Source organism: Tachypleus tridentatus, chromosome 13 (assembly GCF_004210375.1).
Source record: "Tachypleus tridentatus isolate NWPU-2018 chromosome 13, ASM421037v1, whole genome shotgun sequence".
Classification (NCBI taxonomy): Eukaryota; Metazoa; Arthropoda; class Merostomata; order Xiphosura; family Limulidae; genus Tachypleus; species Tachypleus tridentatus.
This window is the reverse complement of record NC_134837.1, coordinates 256,064,607-256,078,439: the sequence shown is the minus strand read 5'-3', so window position 1 is coordinate 256,078,439 and position 13,833 is coordinate 256,064,607. Positions and strand designations below refer to the sequence as shown.

Below are 13,833 nucleotides of genomic sequence, written 5' to 3'. Positions count from 1 at the left end.
GTATATCTGATTATGTATTTCATACCACTCACTGCGTACATCTGATTATGTATTTAATATTACTCACTGTGTACATCTGATTATGTATTTAATACAACTCACTGTGCAGATCTGATTATGTATTTAATACCACTCACTGTGTACATTTGATTATGTATTTAATACCACCCACTGTGTATATCTGATTATGTATTTCATACCACTCACTGCGTACATCTGATTATGTATTTAATACCACTTACTGTGTACATCTGATTATGTATTTAATATTACTCACTGTGTACATCTGATTATGTATTTAATACCACTCACTGTGTACATCTGATTATGTATTTAATACCACTCACTGTGCACATCTGATTATGTATTTAATACCACTCACTGGGTACATCTGATTATGTATTTAATATTACTCACTGTGTACATCTGATTATGTATTTAATATTACTCACTGTGTACATCTGATTATGTATTTAATACCACTCACTGTGTACATCTGATTATGTATTTAATACCACTCACTGTGCACATCTGCTTATGTATTTAATACCACCCACTGTGTATATCTGATTATGTATTTCATACCACTCACTGCGTACATCTGATTATGTATTTAATATTACTCACTGTGTACATCTGATTATGTATTTAATACCACTCACTGTGTACATCTGATTATGTATTTAATACCACTCACTGTGCACATCTGCTTATGTATTTAATACCACTCACTGTGTACATCTGATTGTGTATTTAATACCACTCACTGTGTACATCTGATTATGTATTTCATACCACTCACTGTGTCCATCTGATTATGTATTTCATACCACTCACTGCGTACATCTGATTATGTATTTAATACCACTCACTGTGTACATCTGATTATGTATTCAATACCACTCACTGTGTACATCTGATTATGTATTTCATACCACCCACTGTGTACATCTGATTATGTATTTAATACAACTCACTGTGCACATCTGCTTATGTATTTAATACCACCCACTGTGTATATCTGATTATGTATTTCATACCACTCACTGCGTACATCTGATTATGTATTTAATATTACTCACTGTGTACATCTGATTATGTATTTAATACAACTCACTGTGCACATCTGATTGTGTATTTAATACCACTCACTGTGTACATCTGATTATGTATTTAATACCACTCCCTGTGTACATCTGATTGTGTATTTAATACGACTTACTGTGCACATCTGATTATGTATTTAATATTACTCACTGTTTACATCTGATTATGTATTTAATACCACTCACTGTGTACATCTGATTATGTATTCAATACCACTCACTGTGTACATCTGATTATGTATTTAATACCACTCACTGTGTACATCTGATTATGTATTTAATAACACTCACTGTGTACATCTGATTATGTATTTCATACCACCCACTGTGTACATCTGATTATGTATTTCATACCACTCACTGCGTACATCTGATTATGTATTTAATACCACTCACTGTGTACATCTGATTATGTATTCAATACCACTCACTGTGTACATCTCATTATATATTTAATACCACTCATTGTGCACATCTGATTATGTATTTAATACCACCCACTGTGTACATCTGATTGTGTATTTAATACCACTCACTGTGTACATCTGATTATGTATTCAATACCACTCACTGTGTACATCTGATTATGTATTTAACACCACTCCCTGTGTACATCTACTTATGTATTTAATACCACTCGCTGTGTACATCTGATTATGTATTTAATACCACCCACTGTGTATAGCTGATTATGTATTTAATACCACCCACTGTGTATATCTGATTATGTATTTAATACCACTTACTGTGTACATCTGATTATGTATTTAATATTACTCACTGTGTACATCTGATTATATATTTAATACCACTCACTGTGTACATCTGATTATGTATTTAATACCACTCACTGTGTACATCTGATTATGTATTTAATACCACTCACTGTGTACATCTGATTATGTATTTAATACCACTCACTGTGTACATCTGATTATGTATTTAATACCACTCACTGTGTACATCTGATTATGTATTTCATACCACTCACTGCGTACATCTAATTGTGTATTTAATACTACTCACTGTGTACATCTGATTATGTATTTAATACCACCCACTGTGTACATCTGATTATGTATTTCATACCTCTCACTGCGTACATTTGATTATGTATTTCATACCACTCACTGCGTACATTTGATTATGTATTTCATACCACTCACTGCGTACATTTGATTATGTATTTAATACCACTCACTGTATATATATATATATATATATATTGTTTTCTCGTAGCAAAAGCACATCGGGCTATCTGCTCTATCCACCGAGGGGACCCGAGCCCCTGATTCTAGCGTTGTAAGTCCGAATACTTACATATTTTTAACACAACTGCGACAGGTAGGCAGAAAGGGAAACGAATGACTGACATATTTTCTTTGTGAATGAAGAAAAATCACAACTCGTGTGTATCTATTGAAAGGGCTACAAAGTAAATTTTTGTCATTATAAAATGTTAAAGATCGTATTAGTTGATAAAACTTTGTAAAAAAAAAATCGTGCCCTTTCTTTACCCCCATTAATACCTTCAACATCTACTGAAATATGTTAGAACACATCGCGTATGACTAAGCGCTTTTATTACCGTCGTATTTTATACAGACTACGAAACTGGTTGGCCATTACCTACAGCTGTCTGCCCTTTGGCATGAAACTACCAAACGACCCCTGACGATAAGCACCGTAATTCATTACACTATCTCCTTTAATTATTAAATTTGCCGCTTGAACAAAAGATTATATGAAAAGTACAGATGACCTTTGGGATAAAATAATCGTTTCTAATCCTATTCTATTGATTTCTAAATCAATAAAAAAAAAACATTTTGAAAGAGGCGTTTGTTATTCTGGTCCTTTTGTTTTGAATTCCGCGCAAAGCTACATGAGGGTTATCTGCGCTAGCCGTCCCTAATTTAGCAGTGTAAGACTAGAGGCAAGACAGCTAGTCATCACCACCCGTCGCCAACTCTTGGACTACTCTTTTACCAACGAATAGTGGGATTGATTGTCACATTATAACGCCCCCACGGCTGAAAGGGCGAGCATGTTTGGTTCGACCGGGATTCGAATCCACGACCCTCGGATTACGAGTCGAGTGCCTTAACCACCTGACCATGCCGGGCCCTTCTTGTCCTTCATTATTTTAGTACATATAAAAGGAAAAATATTACACCAAAGAATATAGACGGACTGTTACGGGATAAACGAAAACACTCCTGTTACACAATTAAAGGCTTAATTATAGCTAAATGTTTTCAATGCCCCCAACATACTCAAGAATATTATCAGCATTATTAAGACGTTGTCAGTAGAACGTCCATTTCAAACCACTCGAGTTCAGTAGAGACGCCCCCTGTAACTCCATCCAGAAATAGTTAATTGACAGAATTTGTTGTTATTCGTGTCCTTAATTATTTTAGGAAATGTGAATGAAACGTTTCTCTCCAAAGAACCTTTATGGATTCCTACGAGATATATAAACACAATTTAGTAATATAATTATCGCTAATCTGTCTGCAATGTCACCCAAGGATGTCATTAGCAGTATATAATTTTCGTTGAGAGTTATTATTTTAAGACAAATTTCCTAGCCACCCTCATTAGAGGCGATGCATGTTCACAAATGATATTACGTGTGTGTTGTATGTCAAAAATTGTTTTCATTTGTTTGTATACGTTATCATTTGTCGATTTTGTTGTTCAGCTAAGAGGCTAACAGAATCACTATATCACGTGGATAGAACAGGCTCGATTTAATGAAGAGGAATTTTTCTTAATAATTCTTTAAAATCTGCAACATTATTCTACAGAAAAATTGTTAGAGCTACGTTTATATGGAGTTTATTATAGCTCCTGTAAGCCATGAGATTTTATAATGCTAGAAATTCGGTTTCGATGCCCTCGTTAGACGGATTAATTTGTTTTGACTTTCGCTCAAAGGTACTCGAGGGCTATCTGCGCTAGTCGTCCTTAATTTAGCAGTGTAAGACTAGAGGGAAGACAGCTAGTCATCACCACCCACCGCCAACTGTTGGGCTACTCTTTTACTAACAAATAGTGGGATTGATTGTGACATTATAACGTCCAAACGGTTGAAAGGGAGAGCACGTTTGTTGTGACGGGGATTCGAACCCGTGATTCTCAGATTATGAGTCGAGTGCCTTAGCCACATGGCCATGCCGAAATAGGCGCTAGATGGAGCGGCGCAAATAAGACATTTTGTACCTTAGCGCTCAGCAAATAAAAATAACGGATATATATTTGTTTTCCCTTCACTACAACTTGCGTAGTAAACAAAATAGCAGGTCTATAACTTTTTTAATATTGTTCCATTAAATTAATCGTAAATAAAACTTTATGTTCGTAAGCCCCGTTGCAGATAAACTCCCGATGGCTCAGGTCTGAGTGGATTTACATCCCTAAAAAGAATCAACTTTTGGTACCCGAGGTGGACAGCAAACAGACAGTCCATTGTGTATCTTTGTGCTTAATTACAAATTAACAATCTAATGAGGCCCGGCATGGCCAAGCGCGTTAAGGCGTGCGACTCGTAATCTGAGGGTCGCGTGTTTGCAACCACGTCGCGCCAAACATGCTCGCCCTCCCAGCCGTGGGGGCGTTATAATGTGACGGTCAATCCCACTATTCGTTGGTAAAAGAGTAGCCCAAGAGTTGGCGGTGGGTGGTGATGACTAGCTGCCTTCCCTCTTGTCTTACACTGCTAAATTATGGACGGCTAGCACAGATAGTTCTCGAGTAGCTTTGTACGAAATTCCAAAAACAAACTAACTAACTAACTAATGAGCATAATAAATCAAGAGTGTATGGGGTGTGCGCATATCAAGTTATTTTTCTTTTTTGTAATGTTTTATACTATAATTTTTTTTTCAAGTCTGCTACGAATGGGATGACATTTAGGATTTGGTAAACTGAATAATATTTTGGAATAACAGTATACTAGTTTACGAACCTTATTTCTTTTGTACTCGAGTGAGAAGCGGAACCCTAGGCCTAGGTGGTCCGTGGGTTTATCCTGTGTTGGTTACACCAACTGTAATGACTAAAAGTATTGCAGTGACTTTAGTAAGATCGTTACAAATGCACCATAATACGTTTATAATTTTGATATTTTTTCCTTCTATTCACCGGGTGATATCGCTAGGTGGTGTTGACCGGCTAATTTCATTCATAAATTTGGGATGGTCAGCACAGATGGTTCTCGTGTAGCTTCTGTTGCTGTTTTCAAACATGTTACGCACTAATATTAATTATACTTATATTTCCCCTGCACTTATCTAAGCTGCATTAATGCTTTAATATTATTGGTTCAACAAACTCATTTATTCGGAACAATAACCCTAATTTAAAAGACACGTTATCGAAAATATCCGAAGATCGGAATAGTTTCCCTCGTATGTGTCTATGTTTTAACAATGTATTATTAGATGAGTCAATTATTCGTGAATAGCTGCAACACTTGAAATTCTTTAAGGCAGGATCAGAGTGCATTATTCTATGAGATTGGGTAAATACATCGATTAAAAGGGTTTGTCCTCCTCATGAGTCCAAAAGTGTAATTAAATTTGAAATCGGTGTGTTTTTTGTTTTTTTAATTTCACCCAAAGCTACACAAAAATAGTTCACATCTGTACATATAGAAAGCATATTTCCAATCTTTGTAAAAACAATCACACGACAAACAACAAATATAGTTCTGAAGGAAGCAGGAATATTTGGAACCCTGTCCTGAAAGTATACAGTGCTTCACAAACAAGGGAATGAAAACTAACGTATCCTGTTTCTATATAAGTGTAAACTTAGTACAGTTAACAATGTTGGTCTTCTACAAGCATCACCGAGGGCCATTTTTGCTAAAATAATTGTTTGTTGGTTTTCTTGAATTTCGTGCAAAGCTACACGAGGACCATCTTCGCTAGCCGTCCCTAATTTAGTAGTGTAAAACTACAAGGAAGGCAACTAGTTATCACCACCCGCCGCCAACTCTTGGGCTACTATTTTACCTACGTATAGTGGGATTGGCTGTAACTTATTTCGTAACTTATCTGTTTATTTAACCGTTGCTAGAGATGCAACTCTGATTCAGTTTCCTCTTTATTTCGTAACTTGTCTGTTTATTTGACTATTGCTAGAGGTGCAACTCTGATTCAGTTTCCTCTTTATTTCGTAACTTGTCTGTTTATTTGACTATTGCTATAGGTGCAACTCTGACTCAGTTTCCTCTTTATTTCGTAACTTATCTGTTTATTTGACTATTCCTAGAGATGCAACTCTGATTCAGTTTCCTCTTTATTTCGTAACTTGTCTGTTTATTTGACTATTGCTAGAGGTGCAACTCTGATTCAGTTTCCTCTTTATTTCGTAACTTGTCTGTTTATTTGACTATTGCTATAGGTGCAACTCTGACTCAGTTTCCTCTTTATTTCGTAACTTATCTGTTTATTTGACTATTCCTAGAGATGCAACTCTGATTCAGTTTCCTCTTTATTTCGTAACTTGTCTGTTTATTTGACTATTGCTAGAGGTGCAACTCTGATTCAGTTTCCTCTTTATTTCGTAACTTGTCTGTTTATTTGACTATTGCTAGAGGTGCAACTCTGATTCAGTTTCCTCTTTATTTTGTAACTTATCTCTTTAGTGAACTATTACTAGTGGTAGTTTGATTCAATTTTTTTTTTTTCATTTCGTAGAATCAACAGAGGCAGTGAAAACTGGAGGGTGTTTTCATGCTGGTGGACTCGTTAGAACCAAAGATGGGCCGAAACATCTTTCTGAGGTGAAGATTGGAGACGAGGTTTTGGCAGTTGACAGTGGAGCAAAGTTGGTATTCACGGAGGTTGTACTCTTTCTGGATCGTGACGTCGACTCCCTTCGACAGTTCCATACCATTGAAACAGAAGGAGGGGTTCGGATCAAACTGACCAGAGAGCATCTTATTTTCACGGCTCCCTTCAACTCCTCTTCATATGAGATAACACATTTTGAATCGACTCTTGCAAGAAACTTGCAAATAGGAGACCGTATTTATGTGTACTCTGAAAACCCTGTTTTCGAAACAACAAATACATTTCTACGCTTAGAGCGCGTGAAGACAATCAGTGTGAATGTTGATGTGGGGGTTGTTGCTCCCCTCACGCGTGAGGGAAATTTAATTGTAGATAATGTTGTTGCGTCCTGTTATGCACTTTTAAATGACCATTATTTAGCTCACTTGTCATTTGCTCCGATCAGGTTCGTTAAGAATGTGAAAGACTCCACCCTGTACTTTCTCCAAAGGCTTCACTTATCATATGCCAGTTTGACTGTTCAAGGAAAAGTCAATAATACACATAAGGGCATTCACTGGTATGCTAAGTTTTTGCTCAATTTTGCTTCTTACGTATTGCCCAGAAGATACATTAGTCAATGAACTCCAAGCAAAAGCCTACTGAAAGCTATTTGTGTTAATTTATTATAACGTGCCTGTTCAAAGATGGCGTTTGGGGATTCCATTACAAGGTCCCTTTAGGAAATACAGACTGTTTGTTCTAGATACTAACCATAAATATCTAAGTTTTAGTGTTCCTTCACTTCAGAAAAAGAATTATGTGTTTTATTTATGAACTTCTCCTTCGTTCTCCATCTTTTTGTTTGTAATTAAAGTAAATATTGGATGATATTTTAGTTTTTCCACTTGCACTTACACTTATATATTGCTATATCTTCAGGCTTCTATTCTCAAGCTAGAAAAAAAATAAAATTAAACACAATAACGAAGAGATGCTTATTGTGTTAATTCTATGAATTTCACTGCGGAAATTGTGTTTGTGTTTTTTTACAGTAAAACCACATCGAGCTATCTGTTGAGCCCACTGAGGGGAATCGAACCCCTGAATTTAGCGTTGTAACTCCGGAGACATACCGCTGTACTAGCGGGGGGCACGCTGCGGAAATGCAATGAGCCACAACGATAGCTTTAATTAGTGTTTCCAATAAAGGCTACAAGTAACCATGGTGACCATCCAGGTTGTCGTTTGTGACGCACGTGCTAAAATTTTACGAAGGAGGTTTATCAAAATTTTTTGCCAGCTGATATTTCGCGAATATTAACTTTGCGTAATAGGTGATGGATGTTTCGCAATATTTAATTATGCCGTAATATACAAAAATAATTGAATTTCTACTCGAAGTTACAAAAACGTGACTGTTACGTTGCTTGTTAATCTACATTTCAGTCTTTTGACACAAACTGTTTGTCTTGTTCAAGTTGCTTACAAAAAGGCATTCAATGGAACTATAAAAATATAGTTTGAAATGTATACATCCTCATGACCATCCTTATGATCTTGATTGATTTTTATGTTTAGATGATGCGGAGAAAAACGGACCTACTCGGTAGTTAATCTATACATTAACAAAAAAGTATATTTGTTACACAGTAAATACAAAAATTGTTGAGGCATTAACTACCTTTCTTTAAATGTAAACTATTAACTTCTAAGAATATTCTACATATGTAGAAAGAACCACGTCAACCCGATTATTTAAAGACGTGATTGTACATAGAAAACAATAGGTTTGAGATCACTCCGAATTGTCTATGTGTAGCGACAAAATTATGAAACTGCATGATCGGTACTCTTTAGGAATATCGTAGTACATACACACACACACACGTGCATACAAGAGTATATATTTGTATCATGGATAGGTGCTGCCATCTGCTGTCATGAAATCTAACAATTAACAAACAGAAATAATTTCATGCAACAAATTTTAAAAACGTTTCAGAGACTTTAAATGTAAATATAAAAAAGAACTTTTTATAATATTAATAAGTTGTACTGTAGGCCACGCATTACCAAGCATAATTCAAAAATTAATCCTAAAAGCAAATTTACTTGCGATAAAAACTCATTTTTTATTGGTATTCGTTTTGCTCAAAACCTTATTATAACTAAACAGGGTGCTTCCTGATAGGACTAAATAATACATAATAAAAGGTTATAAATAATAAATACGTATATAGACACTCATTACAATGATATTTCTACCAGCCGTCGAAGAAAAACTATATATGCAGCTGTAGCGAATAATTATGATGCTTAGAGGCTGTTGTGGAACATTTTGTTTAATATTCTACACAATTTAGATAATTGGTTTGGTTTGTTTTGAATTTCTCGAAAAGCTACACGAGGGCAATCTGCGCTAGCCGTCCCTAATTTAGCAATGTAAGATTAGAGGGAAAGCAGCTAGTCATCACCACTCACTGCCAACTCTTGGGCTACTCTTTTACCAACGAATAGTGAGATTAACCGTCACATTATAACAGAAATCCCTCGTGTAGCTTTGCGCGAAATTCTAAAACAAATAAACACTAACTTGTATTTGTTTAATATATTTTCTTTCATATTTATAATAAAGTTCTTAAGATCAGGAAGGATGGAAGCACCTTACTACCTCCCATCCATAATCTCACTCCTATTACTCTGATAACATTTTGTGATAACACACAGATTCGAACAAAGTTCATTTGCTCCGAAATCTGTTGTTCTTTAACGGGACCAATTCGCGTTTGTTTATGAGCGCCACCTAAAAATTGTATTGGAAAACTGAAGTTAAAATTGAAAGTTGCTTTCCCTATGACACGATATTTAATATATTGTGTGAATTTTAAAATATGAATCTCATAATATTATCACTAATTTGCCATAATTACTTAGAAGCAAATGATTAGAAGGTGTGACAACAAATAATAATTTCTGTTCTAAATACGAATTTTTATTCGTATCGATTTTTTCAACGTAGTCTTCTTTTTGAGTTTTTTCCTAACAATGTTTACAATATACCAAAGAACCACGTAACCATGTTGTGTTGCAATGACATGAATGTAAAAGGATTAACCATTTCTGTAAGATAATTTGTACTACAAACAGAAATAAATAGCTTAAGGTATTACTACAATCATCCATATTGTCTCTTTAAAAATGATTTCAGTTAGAGAAAAATAAACACTGAATATGAACACTCTGTTTGATACTTTCTCTAAGTAAACACTCCAAGCGACTTCCTGATATGTCTGAGGTAAGTTTATTTGGTTTCAATTTCTCGTAAAACTACACGAGGACAGACTGGGTTATTTGTCACTAATTAGCAGCTGGTCAGTACTGCCCACTTTTCGGTCAATGTCTTGTACCAACGAAAAATGAGATTAGCCATATCCTTATAACACAGTTACCTCTAAAAGAGCGAGTGTGTTCGGTGATGGAGATTCTAACTTGCGATCCTCTCATTGTAAATCGAAAACCTTAACCACTAGACCATGCTGAGCCTTACGAAGATAAGTTTCATGGCTCATAACACTAAATATCGGAGTTTGATACCTGCATTGAAGATAGTAAAGATAACCAACCCATTGTGTAGCTTTGTAAAAGACAATAAACAAATACTGCAGGCGTTCTAGTGAATAAATTTTATGTTACCAGATATGACGAGAACTTTTAATTGTGTTAATAATGTTACACGATATTATACTTTCGATATATCGCATGATGGGCAGAAGTTTAGGGAGCTCAAGTAGCAATCTAACGGTCGAGAGTTCGAGTCCCCCTCTCCCATCAACATAATCTACCTTCAGTTATACGGTAACAGTTAATTCCATTCGTCGTTGGAAAACTATTAGCCCATGAGTTGACAGTGGGTGGAAACAAATTAGTTACTTTTTCTGCTAAATTAAGGGCAGCTACTGCAAATTCAGACCTTAATTTCACAAGAAATTATGTTTTTCACATATATTTATTTTAGTTTACAAAGTTTAATTTAAAAATTATATATATAATTTGAATAACCCTCATGTTAATCTACAAGAAACCTGTAAGAATTTAATAAATGATCCAGATTATGGTAAACTGTGCAAGTTTATCTTTTTGTTTGTGGCTTACGACTGCATTACAATAAGTTTGATATTTATTGTTTGTTTTTTTGAATTTCTCGCAAAACTACACGAGAGCTATCTGCGCTAACCGTCCCTAATTTAGCAGTGTAAAACTAGAGGGAAAGCAGCTAGTCATCACCACCCACCGTCAACTCTGGGACTACTCTTTTACCAACGAATAGTGGGATTGATCGTACATTATAACTCCCCCACGGTTGAAAGCATGAGCATGCACTTGGAACGGTATTTCGAACACAGAAAGTTGTGTATTTATTTATAACTAGCATATCGGTCTTCAGTCAGCCTCTGATTTTTATCTTGAATTCTGTAAAACCTCCAAGGACACCGAGATAAATTTAAATACGTGTAGGAAAAACAACAACATGCAGAGCAACGTGCCATTTTTTTCTAGTTAGAGAGCGATAAAGGAACTAAAAACACAAGCCCCGGCATGGTCAGGTGGTTAGGACCCTCGACTCATAATCTGAAGGTCGCGGGTTCGAATCCCCGTTGCACTAAACATGTTCGCCCTTTCAGCCATGGAGACGTTATAATGTTACGCTCAATCCCACTATTCGTTGGTAAAAGAGCAGTCCTTTCCTTTAATTTTACACTGCTAAATTAGAGGAGGCTAGCGCAGTTCGTCCTCGTGTAGCTTTGGTAACACTAAAGTCTGGTGGCTAGTCGCTGCTATATACTTTATGTCAAACTAAATATACTCTTCTACCTTGGTACCACTAAAGTCTGGTGGTTAGTCGCTGCCGTATACTTTATGTCAAACTAAATATACTCTTCTACCTTGGTACCACTAAAGTCTGGTGGTTAGTCGCTGCCATATACTTTATGTGAAACTAAATATACTCTTATACTTTAGTAACATTAAAGTTTGGTGGTTAGTCGCTGCCGTATACTTTATGTGAAACTAAATATACTCTTCTACTTTGGTACCACTAAAGTCTGGTGGCTAGTGGCTGCCGTATACTTTATGTGAAACTAAATATACTCTTCTACTTTGGTACCACTAAAGTCTGGTGGTTAGTCGCTGCCGTATACTTTATGTGAAACTAAATATACTCTTCTACTTTGGTACCACTAAAGTCTGGTGGTTAGTCGCTGCCGTATACTTTATGTGAAACTAAATATACTCTTATACTTTGGTACCACTAAAGTCTGGTGGCTAGTCGCTGCTGTATACTTTATGTGAAACTAAATATACTCTTCTACTTTGGTACCACTAAAGTCTGGTGGTTAGTCACTGTCGTATACTTTATGTAAAACTCAATATTTTCCAAATAAAATACATAGCTACAAAATGTCTGCCTCATTTTTATCTAAAATCGCTATCTTCTGTTTATATGATTCTTGCCAATCATTATATTCAGCTTTAAGGACAGCTACTCTATTTGCAGCATATATAAAACTATCAACCATCAGCCATTACCTTAACTGCCAATCCAGTGCTCGAAACTACGGCTTAAAGATATTTTGTTGTTGGAGACAGTCTAGACGTTAGTGTAACATGGTCGAAATCGATCATACAGTGGTAAAACACAATAAAAACAACTAATCCTGTTAACAGTGCCGTATCCTATAGGGCATGAGCCCTATACATAAACAAATGTTATGTGACGTCAGTACAATGGCAAAAAATAAGTTAATAACCGCTATGGTACAAATGTCATGCCTGCCAAATAGATATTAAACTGCATCCATGACCTGTATGCAGCTATATAGGTGTTTGTTTGTTTGTTTTGTAATAAGCACAAAGCTACACAATGGGCTATCTGTGTTCTGCCCACCACGGATATTGAAATCCGGTTTCTAGTGGGGTGAGTCCGCAAACATGCTGCTGTATCACTGGGAAACAACTATATAGGTATGCATGTGGTAGATTATGAGGGTCCACATGAACTGCAGATTACACTAAAACGATTAGATGTGATTGGTTGGTCATACAGCCGCTGTTTCTTGCTAGTTAGTCAAATAAACTTAAATGCTACATTACACAATGATGCATTTCGTAATATGGCTCAGGTTTTATTACAGTACTCACAGCTATTTTTGCTGTAGACTGGTACAACAATATTAAATTATAATAATAAAGAATAAGAAATGGTTTGTTTTTGAATTTCGCGCAAAGCTACACGAGGGTTACCTGCGCTAGCCGTCCCTAATTTAGCAGTGTAAGACTAGAGGGAAGGCAGCTAGTCATAACTACCCACCGCCAACTCTTGGGATACTCTTTTGCCAACGAATAGTGGGATTGACCGTCACTTATATAACGCCCCCAAGGCTGGGGGTGCGAGCATGTTTGGCGCGACGGTGATGCGAACCCGCGACCCTCATATTACGAGTCGAACGTCTTAACCCGCTTGGCCTTAACATTCCTCCCATCATTTTATCTGTATGCTGAAAAACTGGATTAGAAGTCATATAAACTCTTACGTCACCCTCACATTCTGTACAATGTAATTCAGAGATAGGCCCGGCGTGGCCAAGCATGTTAAGGCGTGCGACCCGTAATCTGAGGATCGCGGGTTCGCATCCCCGTCGCGCCAGACATGCTCGCCATTTTATCCGTGGAGGCGTTACAATGTGACGGTCAATCCCACTATTCGTTGGTAAAAGAGTAGCCCAAGAGTTGGCGGTGGGTGGTGATGACTAGCTGCCTTCCCTCTAGTCTTACACTGTTAAATTAGGGACGGCTAGCACGGATAGCCCTCGAGTAGCTTTGTGCGAAATTTAAAAAAAAACTTCAAATTAGGAACAAACTTAAACAAATTTTACGCTTTC

General features: G+C 36.3%; 1 protein-coding gene across 1 annotated transcript in view; it reads left to right on the top strand.

Annotated features, from left to right (window-relative positions):
* The window catches only part of LOC143239232 (sonic hedgehog protein-like), a 90,866-nt gene extending 82,704 nt beyond the window's left edge, over positions 1–8,162 (top strand). Inside the window, exon 3 of the mRNA XM_076480139.1 lies at positions 6,818–8,162. Coding sequence (XP_076336254.1) covers positions 6,818–7,536 — 719 coding nt within the window. The 3' untranslated portion in view covers positions 7,537–8,162. The remainder of the gene's footprint in view (positions 1–6,817) is intronic.
* Positions 8,163–13,833: the final 5,671 nt, after the last annotated feature.